Source organism: Ochotona curzoniae, unplaced genomic scaffold (genome assembly GCF_017591425.1).
Source record: "Ochotona curzoniae isolate NIBS_2020 unplaced genomic scaffold, NIBS_Ocur_1.0 contig_4105, whole genome shotgun sequence".
Taxonomy (NCBI): Eukaryota; Metazoa; Chordata; class Mammalia; order Lagomorpha; family Ochotonidae; genus Ochotona; species Ochotona curzoniae.
Genome location: NW_024466129.1, coordinates 11,281,141 through 11,303,778, shown reverse-complemented (window position 1 = coordinate 11,303,778; position 22,638 = coordinate 11,281,141). Strand labels below are relative to the sequence as shown.

General features: G+C 46.5%; 1 protein-coding gene across 2 annotated transcripts in view; it reads right to left on the bottom strand.

Annotated features, from left to right (window-relative positions):
• Positions 1-5,081: 5,081 nt before the first annotated feature.
• Positions 5,082-22,638, bottom strand: part of PAXIP1 (PAX interacting protein 1) — a 51,204-nt gene continuing 33,647 nt past the window's right edge. The window contains exons 10-21 of one of the 2 annotated variants that reach the window (XM_040984379.1): positions 21,180-21,317; positions 20,394-20,515; positions 19,469-19,653; positions 18,071-18,114; positions 14,679-14,749; positions 13,067-13,169; positions 11,420-11,588; positions 8,138-8,238; positions 6,685-6,819; positions 6,149-6,224; positions 6,000-6,060; positions 5,082-5,563 (exon numbers count right to left, since the gene is read on the bottom strand). In XM_040984379.1, coding sequence (XP_040840313.1) covers positions 5,548-5,563; positions 6,000-6,060; positions 6,149-6,224; positions 6,685-6,819; positions 8,138-8,238; positions 11,420-11,588; positions 13,067-13,169; positions 14,679-14,749; positions 18,071-18,114; positions 19,469-19,653; positions 20,394-20,515; positions 21,180-21,317 — 1,221 coding nt within the window. In that variant the 3' untranslated portion in view covers positions 5,082-5,547. Of the gene's footprint in view, positions 5,564-5,984; positions 6,061-6,148; positions 6,225-6,684; positions 6,820-8,137; positions 8,239-11,419; positions 11,589-13,066; positions 13,170-14,678; positions 14,750-18,070; positions 18,115-19,468; positions 19,654-20,393; positions 20,516-21,179; positions 21,318-22,638 lie in introns of those variants that run through there. The other variant, XM_040984380.1, reaches the window with a different exon arrangement.

Here is a 22,638-nt window from a genome sequence, read left to right as displayed (position 1 = left end):
ATTCTGACATTCTTTAACTTTTCCTAATGAGACTGCAGTTCCTACAGCTAGGACACTCGTGACTTCCTCCGAATCTCTTACTACCGAGCACTGACACAGCACCTTTAGTGATCTAACAGTTGGGGGGAATTCTGATTATTCCACACAAAGAACCTTGGAAATGATTTGGTTGGAATACTTACATCTTCATCATTGGCATTCACATTTCCAGCCTGCCTTATTTATTTGCCCAACCATTACCTAATTTGGGGCAAATACAGGACCGGGTATGGTTAGAGACGGCTGTTTCTCCTCAAACAAGACCAGGTACACCTGGTTACGGAGAGCTATGAACGAGCCTAGCACAAGCAAGAAAACCAGTTTTTAACTAAAACTGATCTTACTTTAAAAACTGGCACTGAGTCCATTACTAGACAATGTTCAACTGTGATTTGAATAACTTCTAAATACAGATCAAATAACAGATCAAGTATCAGTGTTGCAAGCCGCATCTGTATGCACTGGCCACATGCTGTGCCTAAAATGGCGCCGGCCGGAGAAGCCACACCTTCGTGCGTGTCACGTAGCCTAGCGCATGCGCAGTGAGCTGCGGCGTGGCCGGCACGTGAACACTGGGGACTGACGAATCCAGTCGCCCAGGACCCTGCGTGATCATGACGCCGACCTATCATCGGCGGAGGCGGGGCCAGTCAGCACATAAGAGCAGAAAGACTGCCGGGGTCCGCCCCCCCTTCCTCTTCCTAATCTTTGTGCGCGCAATAAACTTTACCGCAGAAGGCTTCACTCGCGTCTGCGTCTTATTGCGGGACAATAAGACACGTGGGCGCGACAACTGGTGCCGGGAACCCGGGACCTGGAGGGGGCCTCCCGTTTCGAACGGGTGGAAGTCAGAACTGCGGCCAAAAGACAGGTAAGGAGCTCTGAGAGGGAGAACTTTCGGGTGACTAGGAGCATAAATCGGAGGTATAGGAACCACCGCTTCTGGTTATAGACATGGGCGCACGGTTCTCTCTGGTGAAATTTTTGCAGAGGGTTTATGCCCTCCGTAAGGGAGCGGTCAGAGAGAGTGACAAAGCCCTTCAGTCTGCCCAGGATAGTCTCTCAGAAACAGAGCGGGAGAGGAGAACCGGTTTGAAGCAAAAAATAGAGGTGAAATTGAAAGCAGTATCTTCCTCATCAAATTCGGAGACGTCCGACGCGGAGGAAGGGTACAAGCGGGATAGGCGGCATAGGCGCTTAGAACGCAAACCCGCAGGAGACAGAGGAGGATCAGAAAAGGAGAAGAAAGAGAATGGCGGTGCTACTGCGCCGGCCACGCTCGGCCCATGGCCTCAGGGCTCTGGAGCCATTACACTAATGGCTCCTCCTGCTGTGAAGCCATCTGCCCCGCAGGTAATCCAACACTGCTTGGAGGCATGGGCCGAGTGGGGTAAACCTGAATGTATTAAGACTGATAATGGTCCCGCCTATACTTCAGCCAAATTTCGTGATTTTTGCATGAAGATGGGCGTCAAATTAGTGACTGGCATCCCTTATAATCCACAAGGTCAGGGGATAATCGAACGTGCTCATCGCTCTATTAAGGAATTGTTACAAAAACAAAAAACCACCTGGGAATCACTTGGCCTCGCCAGTCAGAGCCCTCGGGCCACCCTAGCCCTGGCTCTCTTCACCATCAATTTTTTACAGCTGGATGAGCAAGGCCTTAGTGCTGCAGATCGTCATTCCCTTAACACGGCGCAAGAGCAATCTTGGGTCAAGTGGAAGGATGTTCTGGAGTCCAAATGGAAGGGCCCAGACCCAGTTATTAGGCAGGCTCGAGGAGCCATTTGTGTGTTTCCACAGGACGCCCCAGTTCCGGTTTGGGTTCCAGCTCGATTGACTCGTTCCTGTCCATCACCGCCTTCTGACGTTTCTGCAACCGCTGGAGCGCTTGCACGAGGATCTGACTTGGGGAAGATTCATGCAACCCCGCAATCAGAAACTCCTCCTACAATCCCACAGGACAATGGTGCCCCGCCCAGTGCAAACACAGCTGATGGTGCAACTAATGGTCTGTATGGCGCTTGTGAGGACCGTGATTGCTGAGCCACAATGAGGAGTTTTGAGTGTTTTTCCACGACCCTTACCGGTCGCCCACTCAGCCCGAGTGTTTCCTTGATTTTTTCTTCTTTGGATTTGCCTTTTCTCCCTTATGATGATATTAAGGAGAATGTGAGTAATTTTTTATTCCCCCTACAGGACACGCTTTGTTTTCAAGCATTTCCTGAGAATTTTAGTGTCAAGGTTTATGTGTTACTTCCATTCCTTTTCAAAATGTTTCAACGGCTGCTAATCTTTCTTGCCAGCTTTCTTCTTATCTTTTAGGAAATTGGACGAGAGAATTTGATATTTTACAGTCGGAGTTGAGAATTGCCATTGTCCAGATTAATTCTACACGGGTGGATCCTGTTGTTGCTGAAACCCTGGCCACTTGGATTTGGAACATCACTTCCCATATTAAGGAATGGGTGGGAGTGGTTGTGCTGATTCTGCTCTTGTGTGCAGGCTGTGCCTTATGCCTTTTTTGCCTGTGTCATCTGAGACACCGCGCTCAGCGAGATCGTGTGGCAATACATCAAGCCCTACTAGCCATGCAGTATGGTGACTCCCCCATGGTATGGTTGAGCATGCTTCAACGGGTTTAGTTAAGAGCATGGACATCATGGCTCCTGCACCTCAGGCCATTATGGCATTGCACTGAGTTCGAGCATGATGCACCCGACTAGCCCTTGCACCTCGCAGGACTTATCCATTGCACGCGAGAGGGTAGTCACTCTTATAACTGCCTTGTCGAGACATTGCTCTTTACAACCACCGCGGTTGTAGCCCATGACGGGTAAGATAGACCCAGACAATTATCGGTCTAAGACAGGGACTACGTCAAGCTACGCAGCCTCCCTATGACGGATCGTGTGCCTTGAGTCTACAACCTAAGACAGGCCCATACCAACTTATTTTTTCTATTGTATAAGAAGGGGAGAGATGTTGCAAGCCGCATCTGTATGCACTGGCCACATGCTGTGCCTAAAATGGCGCCGGCCGGAGAAGCCACACCTTCGTGCGTGTCACGTAGCCTAGCGCATGCGCAGTGAGCTGCGGCGTGGCCGGCACGTGAACACTGGGGACTGACGAATCCAGTCGCCCAGGACCCTGCGTGATCATGACGCCGACCTATCATCGGCGGAGGCGGGGCCAGTCAGCACATAAGAGCAGAAAGACTGCCGGGGTCCGCCCCCCCTTCCTCTTCCTAATCTTTGTGCGCGCAATAAACTTTACCGCAGAAGGCTTCACTCGCGTCTGCGTCTTATTGCGGGACAATAAGACACGTGGGCGCGACAATCAGAATAGAAATCTGTTCACTATATAAAATACACGCTGAGTTTTAGAGGTTTGTTACTGAAAAAAAAAGACATTAATAATTTTATCAAATATTATTTTAGTGGAAACAATACATTGGAAATACTGGTTAGATAAAACAAACTATAAATTATTACAATAAACCTTAAAGTACTTTTATTGTGGCTGCTGCTGCTAACATTTTCAAAAACTGTGTCTGTAGTTTGCACCACGTTTCTTTATGGATCCTATATGCCTAATTGAAAGAGGCAGCCTTTTCTTAGGCAAAATAACGTCTTGGTCCAATTTCCTGAGTATTCACTTAACATTTTGTCTTTTTATTCTTGTATGTTCATATGTAACTCCCCCTCAGCCGCCAAGTCAATGCTTAACAGATGTGCAAGCCAGTTGGCTTTGGACAGCTCCTGGAGTTTTTAAAGATTATTTCTTGGCAGCTTTTGAAAAAAACCCACTAATTGAAAGGTTAATCAAATCAGTCAGAGTTGTATTTTGGTTAAATAAACACCCTGTCTTCACTACGGATTGAACAGATGCATTCGGCTCTACCCAGAAGGCTCACGTAGTCCATAATTACCTTCGCTCTGTCAAGGTTCTAAGAGTAGGGCAGTATGTTGGATCCTTCGCAAATCAAGATTGTATTGTAACTCAAGAAATCTCTGTGTTCCTTTAGGATTCTACAGAACCTAAAACAACAGTCATAGTAATTCTACCTGGAACATCTCAAGTGACAAGTTCACTCGTGCAGGTAAGTATCTCTAACAGATAGATACTTTGAGAAAGACTTCTTTCCTAGTAGACATGTTAAGGCACAAAATTTGTTACAAATCCCGGGAAGTGTTGGCACCTGGTGTGCCTGGAAAGAACTGCTGTTAGGGCACAGCGGGCCGACAGAGTGAACAGTAAACCCACAAACTAGCCCTCCCGGGAGAGATGGAAAGTACGCCCAACCCGCCGAGGTCACTACAAGGTCAAAGGTCAGAAAGGCCACGCACAATGCTGATGAGATGGATCACTACTTTAACAACAAGAAATTGTGTGGTGAATGCCTTTCTACGTGGAGAAGTAACTCCAGAGTCCTAACCCATCAGTGGGGAGAAATGTCCAAAGGAATCACATCTGGAATGGTTAACGAACAGTACAGTCCGGTAGGAAGGAATATTGAGAATTTCTGTAAATGAGATTTACTCTGCTACGATTCTGCTACCAGACCAACTATGTTCAAGATTAAATTACACGGACTTGTGCAACTAAAGAAGAGACTTTCCAATGGATAAAACAGTGTTTCTAGGAGGCAAATTCAGTGTTTCAGAAACACAACGGCATGGTAGCGATGTGGGACAGCCAGTCAGTGGCAGGGCTGGGCGATGGGGTCTTGCCCCCTGCTGAGAGCGCCTACCCCACAGGCTCCACGCCCAGAGGGAGCGCACGGCTGTCATACCTGGAGCAGCAGGGGAACGTGCGTTTCTGCGGAACCTCCTGTTCTTAGTGGTGCTGTGCTTGCTGACTGTGAAGCATCTGGAATCTTCCCCTCTGTGGGTATGTATTATCGTGTTGCTGAAAGAGCAGCTACCCCCTAAAAATTATTTCACTAGAAAATATTTTGCTTTGAAATTACTTAAAATGTTATTCGGTTTGCTACAAATCTTAGTTTGGTGCAAAAAAAAAAATGTGAAACAACAAAGGATCATTCAATTCTAAGTAAAATTCAAAAGTACATTTATTTAAAAGGTGGGCAAGATATCGATATAAAAGAAAAGAGTATAAGAAATAAAAATAATCAAAGTACAAAACATTTCAAATCTTTAACATCCATAATTTATAGATAGCAAGGTCTATTTACACCATTTTATTTGTAATTGAAGTTCTGCATGGTTTTGTGAAAACACTTAAAAACCTGGCAAATGAATCATAAAACCTAATGTGGGCTCTCAAAGTCATATAATACAAAACATAATTTATGTTTCCTCGGAATAAAATTGCACATCTTAATAAGATGCAGTATATTTATTATATTTGTTTTCCTGCTTTAAAATCTCATTCCCTAAGAAAGCAGCTGGAAAACAAGAGTGTCTGAAGGAAGCCCTGGTGCTGGCCGAGCCTGGCAGTCGGCCCCGACCCCGCACGACACGCTCACAGCAGCACAGGCCGTCAGTTGAATTTATATGTGGGCTCGTTGAGGAAAATGACTCGGAAACGTGAGACAAACTTTACATGAACATTAACCAGTTTCAGGCATTATTTAAGAGAATGCTGTAGCTTTTCTTTGCTACCCACTTTACCCAGTCAGTCTTGCTGCCCTTACAGCAGCAAGGGGGACTTGAAATCCTGACCACACAAGCTTGATCAGCGCAAGCATGTCAGCAGGTGGGTGGACTGGGCCTCATGCTGGTGAGTTACCCACGTTCCACCACCAGGCACTGGCCAACGAGCCCAGCACTATCTAGTCTCCACGCATCTAACGACACCGCTAACCAAAGTGCTAACCACATAACAGCAAACACAAGAAAAACAGCTTATAAAACCAGCGAAAGGGCCACTGTGTCAATCGCCTATAACCATTTTTCATCCATCCATGTTTTACTCTCTTTCAAAAAGGATATGATTCATAGTCCAGCGTCTGCGTCAGCACTCCAGTTAAAACGAACTCTGCATTGTGAACATCTGAGTGGAACGGGAACAGTTCAGAAGTCAGTACAGTGCTCCGAGTGTAGACACACATACAAACATCTAGCAAAGCAACAAACCGTACCTATTCCTCTGGCAAAGTATTCTCGACACAAATGAAGGTCATTTTCACAGGAGATCAAGATAATTTCTGACAAGCTCTAAGGGAAAGAGAGGAGGGTCTCAGTGGCTGAACAGCGAGTCACGCACACGGCAGGGGCCCAGCCACTGACTGCACACTGCCAAGTCACGCACACGGCGGGGGCCCGGCCACTGACCACACAGCCGAGTCACGCACACAGTGGCAGTCCCGGCCACTGACCGCACACTGCCGAGTCACGCACATGGCAGGGGCCCGGCCACTCACTGCACACTGCCGAGTCACACACACGGCGGGGGCCCGGCCACTGACCGCACACTGCCTAGTCACGCACACAGTGGCGGTCCCGGCCACTGACCACACACTGCCGAGTCACACAGTGGCGGTCCCGGCCACTGACCGCACACTGCTGAGTCACGCACACAGCCGAGTCATGCACACGGCAGGGGCCCGGCCACTGACCGCACACTGCCGAGTCACGCACACGGCAGGGGCCCAGCCACTCACCGCACACTGCCCACCTTATTCTGCTTGTGCTCCATGAGCTTCCGGAAGGACGGCTGCTTGGGCAACACCTTTCCTCCTGCACATTCCACAATCGCCTTCATCGTCGAAAGACTTGGGCAGATGCCAGGTGTGATGTAAAAATACTTTGCCTACAAAATTGAAAACATGTACCATATTTAAAAAAAATTTTTTTTTTTTTAGTTTTTAGAAGCATCAAAATCTTTCTTAGATTCTACCCTGAGGTATTTGACAAAGCATCTAATCTCATGAAATGTGTAAGCTAATACTGCCCCATCCCGCTAGTACTCAATCCAGGCAGATACATTTGGGAAAGGCTTACACACTTTCTCATGTTGCATCTGAGCATGAGGATTACGAATAACCTCAGAAATGCGGTGCTCTGACATGGGTAAACTATACCGCACACTTTGGCAGAGTTTCTGCAAGGTTTCTAAATCAGGATCACGTTCCACCGCGCCTCTGCCAACCAGCGGGGACAGCCTGGCTCCTGGGCCGTGTCTGCGTTTTACATTTTCTCTACATTGTGGGCTCGAGGCGACTGGGAAGGGACACAGATGCTGAAGAGTTAACAAGCTTGCCCCTGAGCGTGCCATAAAACATTGTCCACTCACATGAAACAGGCAGACTTTGGAAAAAGTAGCTTGTTTTATGGAAAATGTATCAATTTAGTATTGCTAGTCACTTCTAATTCTAAATTGGCTCTTTAGGAAATTAAAAGAACAGATTATCTTCATTAATTTACTTAGCTTTTGATGCCAAGAAAAATTCCCAGCTGTTCTAAGTATCGAATCTAACAACTATGTTAAAATCCTTATTTCTAGGTTATTTACATACATTCAATTAATACTCTTCCAAGTGAATACAAATTTATTTAGAGCTGTATTAAGTAAGCAATTCCTCCAAAGATTTGTACAAGTAGAAAATAAACTTAAATGTCTCACCAATCAAACAGCCCATGAAGGAATTCTTTGACTACCTCACCTCTGCTAGACCTGTTTCTTTCAGTCATGTGCAGCCTGTTTAATTACTGTGCAGAAAAGCTCTCTGGAGCTATGCTGTGCCCCTCTGGGCGAGGCAAGGAGGATGGACCAGGAAACGGGAAGTCAGAGCGAGCCCACCCCGCTGGAGCTGCCCCGTAAGCCAGCGCCTGCACGGGTGACCTACCCACAGCGCCGTCTACCTAACATGCTCTTTATAGGGGCAGCGCTGAGGCAGCCTCTTGGCATGTCTAGGTATCCAGAGTGCCTGGGTACATTCATGGCCCCATTCCAGCTGGGCCTTGCTCTCCCACAGGAGAAGCACACCGAGTCCCTTGCTGGCTGCAGCCTGGCCCAGCCCCGGGTGTCACAGGCATTCAGGGCACACACCAGGAGATGTAACGTTTGTGGATGTCTCCGCCTTTTGAATAAATAATATACGTGTGTAGACACATACGCTTATATATACCTTAAAGAGTGGAGAAACATGGGCTCGCTTTAGGGATTCTTCTAAACTGAAAGAGAAAAGCACTTCAGCCTCAGCATCTCGAAGAATGTAGTTCTGCTCATCTGCAAGATAAAGACACACCCTGGAGCGTGCAGTCCGGCCAGTGCAATGCACGCTGGGGACCCGAGCCCTCGGTCAAGTGCTCCACACTAGGTATTTACAGTAACAGCAAACAGGCAAATTATTCCTTCTCCTACATCAGTGGCAAGTCACTTTCAGGGGTCCTTAAACTCAGGGAAAAAATGTCCTGAAAGTGACAGACACGGCTCCGCAGCAGCAACCGCGTTTCCCACTCATCAACACTGATCTGTTACAGGGAATTGACAAGCTCCCTGAGCGGAAAGATCCCACGGGATAAACTCCAGGTCCACAGTGACCAGCGCGCATATGTAGAGACTTCAGAAAGTGGCAAAAGTGAAATGGAAACATGTTTGTTTGGGTGCAAAAACATGTAGCTCCATATAGTCTTGTATTGTCCACAAACTTCTTCCATTCACACCTGTCCCTGCCTGTCACACCCCAGACCCACTATAACCAATTCCTCAATCACTGAAGGGACATTACAGTCAGTTGGGTGATGATCAACTAAGTGAACCTACCAAAATGTGGATGTATCAAAAAACACACCCTTTTACAGTACACGGAATTTTTCAGAAATTCTAATTAAGTGGTCTTTCGTTTGCTTAGTAGCGTTTTAAGAAATGTCTGGACTGTGGGAAGCTAGAAGTCACAAAATGTTTTCCTACTCCTAAGAAGTTTTGTGTGTCTCGTGTTTAGAAGAGCATTTCTTACCCACCATTTCCCAAAAATCACATCATGTAATACAGACAACGTCACTTTGACCCCAGGTGCTCAACCAACCACCTACAGCTGGGGCTGGCCGCACTCTACATATTTGTATTACGTATGTATGTATGTATGTATAAATATGTATTTGTATGATTCTGTTGCACATTTTTCTTGCCTTCAGGGCCATAGTTGGCTGACCCTTAAGCACAAGGAATCATATCACTACGGCAATGCTAACATCTATCCACTGTGAGCCCTGTGGGAGACCAGGGCGGAGTTCTTGGTTCCCTGGCTTCCGCACAGCCCGGATCTTGACCAGTGCATCCACTGGGGAGTGAACCAACAGATGGAAGATTTATTTGTCCCCTTCTGTCACTGTCCTTTTCAAGTAAAGTCATAAATCTTTAAAAACGTATCTAACAATTAAACCATGACAAGCTATAAAATTCTCTTAGGAAATCCTAGATTTGCAGGTTAACTATGAAACACGATTTCTGAATATGAAATGTTTTATCCCTGAACCAATTTAGAACCCTCTGGGATCAACACCGCAAACATTTGTTAGCAATGACAAGAAGAAATGAAAGCCACTCAACCAAATCTCCCCATAAAAAATGTATTGGGAGCATCAGAAACAGATAAAAGAGCCAGGTTTTCACAAGCTGATAGCCCTGAAATATTAAGAGAACATCATTTATTAAATTAGGCTTAACAAACTGATTTTCAAAAAACTGGCATATTTCTTGTTAGAAAAAAGAAAAGAAAGTAAAAAAAAAAAAAAAAAAAGAAAGAAAAAGAAACAAACAGCTCCAAAGTTAATGTTCCCAAAAGACAACCAATGGCGTGAATGGCAGCAAACGCACGGGCCTCTCCCCAGTGCGCAGGCCCACGCGCATCTTACCCACATGAAGAACCTCAATGAATTGAGGACCTTAGAAATAACGTTCACATTCGATACAGTTGGGACCTAATATTTCTAAATATTTCTCCTTCTGTCTTCCTTGTTACCTTCCACACTGCCCTAACCCGGAGCGCACACACACTCAGGGCTTTGCGCAGTGCTTGCCTGCATCACTGCGTTCTATTCATCTGTAGGCAGAATGATACAGGAGCAAGGAGTGAGGCTTGGGGACACGAGGGCTTCCAGCCAGCACTGCACGCTTCTGGCTGGCAACACGAAACTCCTATCACTAAGCAAATACAGGTCGCCCCCAAGTCCGTCCTGTACGGCTGAGGCAGGAAGACCAAATGGACAGTCAAACTGAGAACGCAGTGGGGTCCAATGGCTGGGCTGCTGCTTCTTTTACCCATTTGAGGACTCAGTAGGCTAAGACACCAACTGCCAACACTGGGATCCTGTACAAGCACCAGCTCGAGTCTCACCTGCTCCATTTCTGATCCAGCCTCCCGCTAAAGTGCCTGAGGAAGCAGCCCAAGATGCTCAAAGTACTCAGGCTAATTACGATTCCAAATCCCTGGGTGGTCCGACCCTCGCATTTCTGGCCATTGGGGGAGTGAAGCGATTAACAGAAAAATATGTCTCCCTTTGTATCCCTCTCTCTGAACTTTCAAATAAAAAAATAGGAATAAAAAGAAGGCAAGGGGGCTGGTGCATGGCGTAGCACTCTAAGTTTCTGCCTACAGTGCTGGCATCACATATAAGTACCAGTTCAAGTTCCGGTTGCTCCACTTCCTATCCAGCTCCCTGCTTCTGGCCTGGGAAGGCAGCAGCAGATGGTTCAAGTCTTTGGACCCTGGCACCCATGAGGGAAACTAGGAAAGACTCGTGGCTTTGGATCGGCTCAGCTCTGGTCACTGATGCCTTACGGGGAGTAAGCCAGCAGCAGATGGGAACATCTCTCTCTCTCTCTGTTTCCCCCTCTCATTCTGCCTCTTTTTGTTTCTGTAACTCAGCTTCTTTCAAATAAAAGTAAAATAAAATCTTAAAAAAAAGAAAAAAGGAGAGGAAGAGGACGAGCTGGGGAAAGTGGAAGGGGAGGGAAGAAAAGAGAGAGGGGAGTGGGGAGGAGAGGAGGTCCCAGGTCTGGGTGGCAGACCGCACGCTAGTCCTGCAGACATGGCCAATACTGCTGCCATGATAAAGGTACCCAGGCTTCTGAAGTCTCTAGCTTCCAGGGGGGAAAAAACCCACCATTTAGAATTCAGAATTATTTTATACTTGCAACATTTGGAAACACATGAGGCGGGAAAGAAATCTGCCTATTAAATAATTATCTAATAGCTAAACAAACTGGATGTGTGTTGACATGAAAATGGAGGGAAATGTGACAGAATGGACTTGAGGGCATTTAAATGCGGCGTTCAGGTGGGTACTTGGCACCGAAGACAATGTTCTCTCTCTCAAATAAATAGAAATAAAATCACAGGAACAAAGGATATCAGTGAAGATACCTAAAAACCAAAACGGACATGGGGGCAGACATTGCTCCTTACCAATGAACTTCTGGCACTTGAAGCATTCTTCCAGCCACTCCGGCGTCACGATGTGCTTCACCACGGAAATGGCCGTCAGGAACTTCACAGTGCGGGTCACCTTGCTGGCAATGAGGTGCGTGCACGTCTGTGCAGACTCGACAACCTCCCCACCGAGAATGTAGAGCTTCTAGAGTGACAAACAGGGAGCAGCTGATGAAAAGTCTAAGCATCCGCGGTGTGCCGCAGTCAGCAGAGTACCATGCAGACAGGTGCCGATCTGGGCCCAAAACAACCCAACGGCTCCAACACGACCGAGCCGGCCAAAGTGCAGGGGAAAAGCAAATGGCAGGGTTCCAATCAACTCCAGGGAAACCAAGGTTAAAGTCTTGAATTCTCAGTAACACATTTCCATGAATAAAGATGACCCCAGAATAACACCACTCGTTTCAAAACAGCATAGTCTTTCTAAGCTGAAACTGCTCTCGCCAGGCATATTAATTTATTATGCCCAACTTTTATGACACAAAAATTATTTCTTAACAAGTATACTTACATTCCAAAGGCAGAAAAGTCAAACCGTGCTAACTTTGTTATAGTAGTATTTATAATGGTTTTCTTTCCTCAAAACAAAAAGATGTTAGGACTGGGGCTGCTGTTGTGGGGCAGTGAGTTAAGCCGTCACCTGCAATGCCAGCATCCCATGCCAGTGCCAGTCCGAGTCCTAACTGCTTCACGTCCAATCAGGCTCCAATGGCCCGGTGCCCGTACCCCTGCGCCCACAGGAAGGGCTGCAGGCTCTCGACTCTGGCCTGGTCTAGCACCAGCCATTGCAGCTGTTTGGGGAATGAGCTAGTAACTGCAAGACAGACCTCTCTCTTTGCAACTCTACTTTTCCAATAAGCAAACAAATAGAAGTAAAATACATGAATCCAGCGTGACACAGGTCAGCATACTCTTATCCATCTTCTTCGGAACAAAAAAAGCAAAGCAGCAGAACCAATCCCACAATCCTTTGCAATGTGATTTCAAAGTACACATTAAAGATTCTGAGGGTCAGCGCCGTGGTGCAGCGAGTTAAGGCACTGCTTGCGACAACAGCATCATGGAAAAATGTCAGTTCAAGTACCGACTGTTTCACTTCCAATCCAGCTCCCTGCTAATGCATCAGGTCAAAATGGACCAATTATTTCGGCTCCTGCCACCCACGTGGGAGACCTTGATGGAATTCCAGACCCCTGGCTTTGGCCTGGCCCAGCACCAGCCATCCAGCCATTTGGGGAGTGAACCAGTGAATGGAAGCGATCTCTCTGTCACCCTTTCAAACAAATAAATAAAATTTTGGCTTTACAAAAACGACACTAGAGTACCCTTACAAATGTTCCCTTGGTCATTAAAGAAAAAAAAGGTCCTTGGCCACGGTACCAGAATATTCTGGTATTAAGTATCTAAATATGAAGTGATAACATGAAACATGGCAGGAAGTCATAAACAATTTAGTGACTTAATTATTTTAAAAACTACCACAAATACTTTATATGTACTATACAAACTGTTATAACATGAGATTCCTGATCAAATGTTACTCAATAAACTTGTAGCCTGACATAATATGCACTGGAAGGAATACTGCTACAAATCCTTAAACAAAGCAGAACGAAATTTCACCTTTATATACTGTTGAACTTGGACAGGCTCAAATCCCGTGAAAAGCACCAAAGGGGTCAATTCTGGTGTTAACTTTTTAGTGGGAGGTGGTATATCTTCAATTCTATAAAATAAATACACAAACAAAATAGCAAGGACGTTATTGCTTACTCAGATGGCAACGTTCCCATGGCTGGCTAACGTGGGTAACGGAGCTGCTGCCGGGGATGCCAAGGACGCGGTCCTGCCTCCACTTGTGCTCAGCCTCTTGCTCCCATACATCCGGGGAGGCAGCAGTGTCGGGGTTCCCGCCACCCTTGTGGGAGGCCCCAGACGGAGCTCCTGGCTCCTGGCCAACATCTCTGTTTCTCCCTCTCTTTCTCTTGGCCTTTCAAATAAATATTTACTTCAAATAAATAAGTGGGAACTAAAAATGCTCTTTGATGAAAAGCAGATTTCAATGGCTCAACAAAGGGTAATAGCTTTGAGTATGTGCAGCTTTTATTCAGGTTAGAAAAAAAACATTTCTTTTTCTCCATTTACTTGAAAGGCAGAGATAGAGAGAGTGACAGAAACCTTCCATCCACTGGTTCAGGTCCCGAATACCTAGATGGCCAGGGCCGGGCCAGGACAAAGGCAGGAGCCAGGAACCCAATCCAGATCTCCCACAGGGGTGGCAGGAAGCTGGAGTAGGGAGCAAAGCCTGAACTTGCCCTCAAGAACCCCAATATGGGACAGGGGCATCCTAAGTAGTGCTGTCACACCAAACGTCGCCCCACATGGTTTTCATTCTTTTAAAAAAAAAAGGCAGTGAACTGCTGCCCCGCCTTTCCCATCATCTACATGAAGTTTCTACCCACTCCCAACGCCACCTCTAAAGCCTACGAGGACAGCTGCCGTTTGGTCACGCTCCATATGTACGCATTCTCTTCTTCCTCACCAATCCCTTCTCAATTTTTCAAAAAGAAAGCAAATAGGTGATTTTTACATTTCCCTGACTTTGCTAGCTCAACCACTAAAATGGCCATCTTTCATTTTTATATCAGTTTATCTTTCTAAATCTTGTCCAATGTAGGCCATTCCTCACTCTGCTGTTCAGCAATGACCAATGTTAGTCAAGATGGAGTCCCCCCAGAGTGTCTGGGGTCTCCTTCCAATTCCAGGCCTGTGCTTTCCGCCAAAAAGCAGAACACAAGCTCTTTCATTGAAGCTTGGAGTTTAAATCAAACTTTTCAACCTCTTTTATTTTTCTTAAATGATGACTGCAAAAAACAATGCAAGCAGTTCTGTTCGACCTAGTACAATGTGGGACCAGTTCCTCAGAGGTGTGCTTAAGCCACCCTTTGGGATGCCCACATCCCATACATTGCAGCACCCTAGGGTGCTAGCGCACTTCAATGACCACAGCTTCTGTTTTCAATCCTGGAGTGTTAGGTATGGGGTTCTTACTGGTAAAGTCTCACCTTAAAAAATAGTCAACATTTTATTTTATTAAAACAAACCAAAGTCCATATAGGCTGGCCAATGTCATCACTCACTCTCTCACATGGAACCTGTGAAGCAGAATCTCCCAGAACAGACTTACTGAATGAATCCAAGCGACAATCGTGCGGCGCAGGAGCGGCGTGCCTACCTGGCTCTTTTGGAAGAAGGCTGCATGTTAGTGACTTCTTTCTGCTTCAGCGTGGGAGGTAATCTTACACCCTGCAATCAGAATATCATCTACTTGAATCAAATCAATCTCCCAGGTTATACAAGTCGAACAATTCAATCACCGAATCATGTATGAGTGCTGCTAACCAGCCCGCAGTCCGAGCATTGGCCTCAGAGAACTACAACGATGCCAGCCGGGAACAGTGGGCAGCGAGCCACAGAGAACTCCCGCGCTGCCTTTTCTTGGTCTCCCTTCCTGCTTTCTAAATCCTCTCTGGTCCTAGCTCGGGTTTGGTTTAAGGTGTCTTCATTTTCTCCTCTCCCTCACCTCAATTTACATTTGCAGCTCTCACCTTTCAACTTCCCACAAAGGTTTGGATTTCGTGGATTTTGTTCTGCGTCCCAATTTAGAATGTGAAAAACAATCATTGCAGCTAAATATTCGTAAAAAAAAAGCCTATCACCTATGAAGTTTCACAAATGACATGACATGACAAAGCAGACCAACAGTGCCGTTAAAGGAAGACAAGGTGCCAAAAGTCACAGTCTCGGGAAAATGCCACGCGCGCTGGCCCAGCGGGAGCGCCTGGCCCTGGAGCAGAAGCCCAGAGGAGACAGGGAGCAGGGCCTCTGCGGCCCCCCAGCCGACGGCCCCTTCCGCCCCATTCCCAGCACGATGCTCCACGTGTGAGATCCAGGGCTCTTTCAAAGACATTCTGTTTGCTCTAACAACTTCTTGACCTTGGTTAACTTGCTCTACCCGTAACCTACATTTTCTGAACACTGCGACTATATTTGGGTAACCAATCTAAACATCAGTGTATGGAACCACTAGTCTTTCCACACGTGGAAAAAGCTTACAATGATTTACAAGAAGGTTATTTTTTTTTTAACCACTATCTTTACACAAGACAAAATAAACCTTCACTTTCTGTTTCCAAAGATTACCATCAAGTCTCCAAATTATATTCTTGGTAGTAAAGACATAAAAAATTAGTTATCTAAGTAAAAAAGATAAACTGAACCCCTTGTATCTATGATTTCTCACTTTTAATAGAAAACCACAATAGAAATGAATATCTGGAAATTAACACATGCACAATTAGAGTAATCAGGTTTCTGGTTTAATTTTAAAAGTCACCACACAATTTCCTTCATCTAGCTACTGTGAGAATATTTCTTTCTGCCCGCGTTTCAGAGGGGGTCACATTCTACTGAAACCGGAACTACTAGTTTAACGGGGAGAACCACACACAGACCCGGAAAGGCCCTGCCGTGCCAGCCGTGCCAGCCATGCCAGCCATGCCAGCGCTGTGAGGCAGCCCCTGAGCGCCTCTTTCGGTCCTCGCTGCTCCGCTTCCCTCCTGCTCCCCACTGATGCGCCTGGCAAAGCCGGGCAGGGTGGCCCTAGGGCTTAGGCCCCGGCACCCACGTGGGAAACCCCAATGGAGCTACAGGCTCTTTGGCCTTCCCCAACTCCGGCTGTGGCAGTCACTTGGTGAATGAACTAGTGAAAGCAAGATCTCTGACTCGCTCTCCCTGTAACAACGCCTTTTAAACCAAATAAAACATCTTTAAAAAAACAAGTTCATGTAAAAGTGGAGGTAGGAGTGTATTTTCATATTAAAATTTTTTTTGAATCCAGGCAGTTGTTTGTAACACACTCCAAGACCCCCTGTATATGATCACATGTTTCTGCAGACCGAACTCTGGGAGAACTGGGAAAGATGTAGCAGAAGTTTCTGGAATCTTGTGAAGACTCTCCCCAGGTAGCTGCTGAATTACACAAACACTAAATTATCTCTGCATGATAAAATCATGGTTTGAAAAAGATGTGGAAGACCAGTGCAATAGCCTAGTGGCTAAAGTCCTCGCCTTACATGTGCCAGAATCCCATCTGGGCGCCAGTTTGTATCTGGCTGCTCCACTTTTCCTTCCAGCTTGTGGTCTGGGAGAGCAGCAGAGGACGGCTCAGAGCCTCGGACACAGCAGGACAGCCAGAAGGGGCTCCTGGCTTCGGACTGGCTCAGCTGCAGCTCTTGCAGCCACTTGGGAAGTGAACCAGTGAATGGAGGATCTTTCTCTCTGTAAGTCTGTCTTTCCAATGAAAATCAATAGATCATTTTTTAAAAATGACCATATAACATGGAAATTGACTTTTTAAAAATTTAGGAGGGCCCAGCGGTGTGGCCTAGCAGCTAAAGTCCTCGCCTTGAACGCCCCGGGATCCCATATGGGCGCCAGTTCTAATCCCGGCAGCTCCACTTCCCATCCAGCTCCCTGCTTGTGACCTGGGAAAGCACTCGAGGACGGCCCAAAGCTTTGGGATCCTGCACCCGCGTGGGAGACCCGGAAGAATTCCTGGATCCTGGCTTCGGACCGGCATAGCATCGGCCGTTGCACTCACTTGGGGAGTGAATCATCTTCCTCTCTGTCTCTCCTCTTCTTTGTATATCTGACTTTCCCATAAATAAATAAATCTTTAAAAAAAAATTAGGAAAGTAACACAAACATATTCCCAAATCTTTAAATTACAGGGCTACTGAATGAAATCCTACCACTTACAGTAAAATGGTCCTAACAGAGACCACTACGCTCAGTGAAACAAGCCAATCCCAAAAGGACAATTATCATATTTTCTCTGATATAAGACAACACTCACGCAAAATACAGAATCAATAGATATAGGTAAGCATGTACATACATACATCTACCTAGAAGAACTATATAATGCAGACAAGTGTACCGAGAATTAAAGATACAGTGCGGTACAGTCTCTGCTCCCAGGGAGACTGTTAAAGCTCTCTTGACAATTGGAAGCTGGGCTCTGTGATGGGGAAGGAGAAAGGGTAGTGGGGATGGAAGTGGAAATCCCTGAGCCTATCAAACGGCATCATGAAAAATGAAAATTTTTAAAAAGGCAATAAACAGGGCTGCCGTCCAATGAAGAAGCAGCGTTATTCTCAGTGTTGAAAAGCAACAAGATTCTCAGATAATCACAGTCATGTTTCTGTCTGTAACTAAACAGAGAAGGAAGAATGCAAAAAAAAAAAACAACGCTGTTCACAATCTACCGCACAGATGAGAACATGGCTGGCTCATCCTGGCTCATCGCTTAGAGGATGAACCCCCCTGTGGTAACTGAGAAGACAGGGCATGCAAGCCTGCAGGACGCCGTCCGAGACCCGACCTGGGACCCGAGGAAGGCACCTCCCCTCACTGCTGAAGAACTGCGAGTCCTGTTCCAGGCTGTGGCCTGCTAAGTTCCACATCTACGGCTCCGAATGATCCTCAAAGGTTTTTTTTGTGACCAGTGAGAACATCCAGATTCTACATGCTATGTTGCAAAATAAGGTTATTAACTTGACATACCATCAGCAACTCCGGGGATACTTTCAACGGCACTCTCCAGGCATCTAAAGAGAGAAACACAATCTTCTTTACAACACCATCCTGCTTCAACAGAAGGGCCTCTTCCCTTGCCAGAGCAGTAATCGTAGGCACACGGGTGGCTTAGCTGAAGTAACACAGAGGAAGGCTCTCCAGCACAGGCCGAGACGGGCAGCGCCAGGGCCGGGGCACACCCTGAGTGCTTCCTTTGTCAGAAACCCTGCAGCACATCGGTGGCAGTCAGCAGCCCGCTACGAAGCGTTGGTTAGACATTTCTAGAAGTCTCTACCTACTTCTGACTAGAAGATAGTTTGTTCGCTTAACACACCAATTATGACGAGTGGTCGGTCAGCAAGAAGGACGACCAGGAGAAAGAGCCTGGCCAGAGAGATTTAAAATGTGTATGCAGTGGGACAGAGGAGAGATACACCCATGCTGAACACTTGGAGAAGGATGTCTAAGAGGGAAGATCTGCTGGTTCTAGAATGATCCACAGTAAAAGCCGTACCGACGAGCACACTAACGGCATACAGACTGTAACCAAGGAGCTTTCTCCTGATTAAAGCCATCCGAGATCAAAATATGCTCCACTGAGAACGCCCAGGCAGTTCAAATGATTTTTGGGGGAATATGTTGAATGCACTGCAGAAAAAAAAAAAATTCAGCATTTGTAATATTTGTAAGAAGGGCATTTGATACTGAGGGGCATGGTGACAAGGTGGCAGGCATGTACCACCTGCCCACAGCTAACAGGCAGACTTTAACAGCCAGTCAGTTACATAGCAGTGGCGAGCCTGACACAGTAGCCTAGTGGCTAAATCCTCTCCTTGAATGCCTAGGATCCCACATGGATGCTGGTGTGTGTCCCAGCTGCTCCACTTCCATCCAGCTCCCTGCTTGTGGCCTGGGAAAACAGTCAAGGATGGCTCAAAGCCTTGGGAACCCACTCCTGCGTGCGAAACCCGGAAGAAGCTCCTGACTCCTGGCTTCGGATCAGCTTAGTTCTGGCTGTTGCAGTCACCTGGGGAGTGAATTAGTGGATGGAAGATCTTCCTCTCTGTAAATCTGATCTACCTTTCCAATAAAAATAAAATGAATCTTTCAAACAGAAGAAAAGCACTTCAGTGAGGATGACGAGCCACTGGCTCTCGGAAAGCAGGGACTGTTCCACAGGGCTCCCCGAAAAAAGGTACCCGACACTTGGGGGGGGGGGGGATGCTCGGTCCTGTGCCAACCAGAATCCTGGGCACAAGGGGGCCAAGGACACGGGAAATGCAGGGAAAGTTGATTAGGAAGCTAAAGCCAAGTTTGATACTGAATAATAATAATAATAATGATGAAAAGTGGTGGACAGTTCGTACCACGTGAGATGGCACTCACCCAGAAGGTTCAGCACTAACTGCTGGGTGGGGGCAAACGGATCCTGCAGGTTAAACGCTGTGTACCGGCTGTACTGAACCTGCCGCAGGGCCTCGAAGTTGCCCAGGAGAATGTCGCCAAGCCACTGAGCGTTTACACAGGGAATCCTCCACTCTTTGGCTTTCTCATACTTTAAACCCGTTGGTCTGTTTTGGCGTTGAGGAGGAGAAAACACATTTATTAAATGTTAGAGCTGTCTACTGTCAAAAATCTACATTACTTTTCAACAAAACCCAATTAAAATGCTTCGTCATAACAGAAATGGCAGGCGTGTCTTAGCCAAGTTGCTGCTAATCCCGAACCCATCACTAAATGTACACAGCAGGGGTCGGTATGGATCGTCAAACCATCCACTAGTCCCACTTTTATCTATTTCTGTTCTTGAATTCTCTTAATTCAAATTTCATTAACTCCTCTAATTCACGTTCCAGGTATTTCTACTAACGTTAACATTATCATTTACTTAAAAATCTTAATTTTTGCACTCAAAGTTCTACCACAAAACTAGGACAAAGTGAGAGATACAGAAGTATTGAAATGGTCACTATAAATTACAATTTTGCTTACTATGAGGCTGATGTTGTGGCACAGCTGGCAAAGCCACCATGTGCAACGCTGGTATTCCATTTAGGTACAAGTTTGTGTCCCAGATAATCCAGTTCCCATCCAGTTCCCACCTAAGGAGCCTGGGAAAGCAGCGAAAGAGGGCCCAGTGCCTGAGCTCTTGCACCCAAGTGGGAGCCTCAGAAGAAGCTCCTGGCTGGTGACAGCAGCTGCACATAGTCTGCGCAGCCACTGGGGAATGAATCAATGCAGATTCTCTCTCTCTCTCCCTCTCTCTCTCTCTCCCTGCTCACTCCGACCAGAACGACAAGGACCGGCTTACTCTTTGCAGATGAGCACCGTGTTGCTGCGGCACAGATAGCCGGTGTATTTGGCACCTGCCAGGTATGCCATCAGCTTCAGGTCGTCTCTGTCATTATCAACAAACCCAGTTACAGAAATAATCTAGGGGGAAAAAGGACAAATAAAGGAAAAAGAAAAGTTATGCACAAGTACCATGTCTATCAGCTTCTCAGTTGTTTTATACATAGATATTGCCATGGTTTAATGAACGCTATGGAACACATATCACTCCTGAGAAAGTCAAGGCCAGAACTGTAGCAATGGTGAAATATCACACACAGATCTCCTGCAGGAGGAAAAAGATAAAGACACCGAATCTAGAAGCACCTGAATGAGCTTCAGGACACTGCTCAGAGAACCGCTGGTCGCTTAGCTGAGCAAATAAACATCAGTGAGTTCTTTCTCTCCTTACTGATTTCCAAGTTTGAGTCATTTGGGAAAACCCAACAGCTACTGACAGAGTTGTGTTCACCAGCAGGTGCCTCTGTTGAAAGAGCCCCGATTTCTTTTCAGATTTTAAATGGCGTCAAAGGTTTTGGAAATACCATGCAATTAGAGCTAACTACAGAAAAACGGGGCCTTTGAGAAGGGAGTAACAGGAAGGAAATCAGAAATCCTTACGCTTTGCACTTAAAATCAGGGTCAAACCACACAGACGCTGATGCAGTGCAGAAGGTGGCGAATGAAGCCACCACCATTTACCAAAGCAGAAGGATTAGAAACAGAACGAAGTACAGCCACAACAGGGCAAGAGGACTCGGCCTACATGCTGCGAACACGGTTTTCCTCCTGGCGGGAAGGCCACTGGGAAGTGCAGGGCGCGATGAGGGGGCACCATCTTCTTCTTCTTCAGGACGGTGTTCAGCCAGTGTGCGGTCACGCATCTCTTCCTCTCTCTTATTGCCTAAGAAAATAAAATTAGCTTGTCATTTTGTTCATTTGGCAATTGTGAAGCTGTACGACTCCAATGCCACCGTTCTGCAGGCCTATCACTGAGAATCCCATGCCATTTAGTCTAGGATGAACTAAAGTAACCAACTACATCAGATGGCCGGGTGGTTGCTTTTTTAACACAATCCCAAAATGGCGTATCTTTCTGTGAATAAGAATCTGTAATGGGACACAAAAACTTTTATAACAACCTTAAAAACCACTCGAGTCATGAATGACCATTGGAAGGCCAGTGTGGTGGTGTAGTGGATTACACTGGCGCCTGGGGTGCTAGCCAACCCTTACGGCAGCACCAGTTCCAGTTCTGGATATTTTATTCCCAATGTAGCCTCCAACTAATACACCACGGGAAGCAGAAGACAGCTCAAACACTTGGACCCGCCATCCACGTGGGATGCCAGGATGGAGTCCCTGGCTCCTGGCTTTGGCCCGGCCCACAGCTGATTTCTGCAGTAATTTGGGGAGTGAATGAGCAATGCAGCCTCTTTCTCCCTCTCTCTTTCTTCCCCCCTTTCTCTCTGCTGTACTGACTTTCCAATAAATATATAAACGAACATTCAAAAAAAATAAAACTGACCGTAAAGACAGAGGCCCCACATAAAAGTCTAAAAAAAAAAAAAAATCACCATTCTCCTACAATTAACTCTATGATAAAGTTTCAAAGCATTTCTAGCCTTTTACTTGAAAAGTAGAACCAGTAAATGGAAATCCGAAGAAGGGTTTCTCAAAAGTCATGTGTTACATGTACATTAACGTCAGTCTGTCCGTATATAAGACCATCTTTATGAATAAGAGGAGGCGGCGACACTGACTGTTTTAGAGCTGCCCGGCCGGCAGCGTGTCCCATTAGGCCCTTCTGTGCGAAGTCCAGAGACAGAGTAAGATCCTTCCTCAGCCCACACTTGCCCATGTCTGCTTTGATACGTGATTGCGAGCGGCGTCTTTTTAACGCTAAAGGGGAAATTTTCTTTCTCTATTACTCAAATGGTTTCACAAAAGTTATCTGTCCCAATCAGGGCAGCTGTGATGGTGCAACCAGCTAATCCTCCACCTGCAAGTGCCAGCAGCCTATTTGGGTGCCAGTTCTTGTCCCAGCTGCTCCACTTTCCATCCAGCTGCCTAACTTTGGCCTGGGAAAGCAGAGGATGGCCCAGGTCCTTAGGACTCTACACCCACACTGAACACCCAGATTAAGATCCTGACTCCTAGCTTCAGATCAGCCCAACTCCGGCCACTGCAGCCACTGGGAAGTGAACCAGTGGGTGGGAGATCTT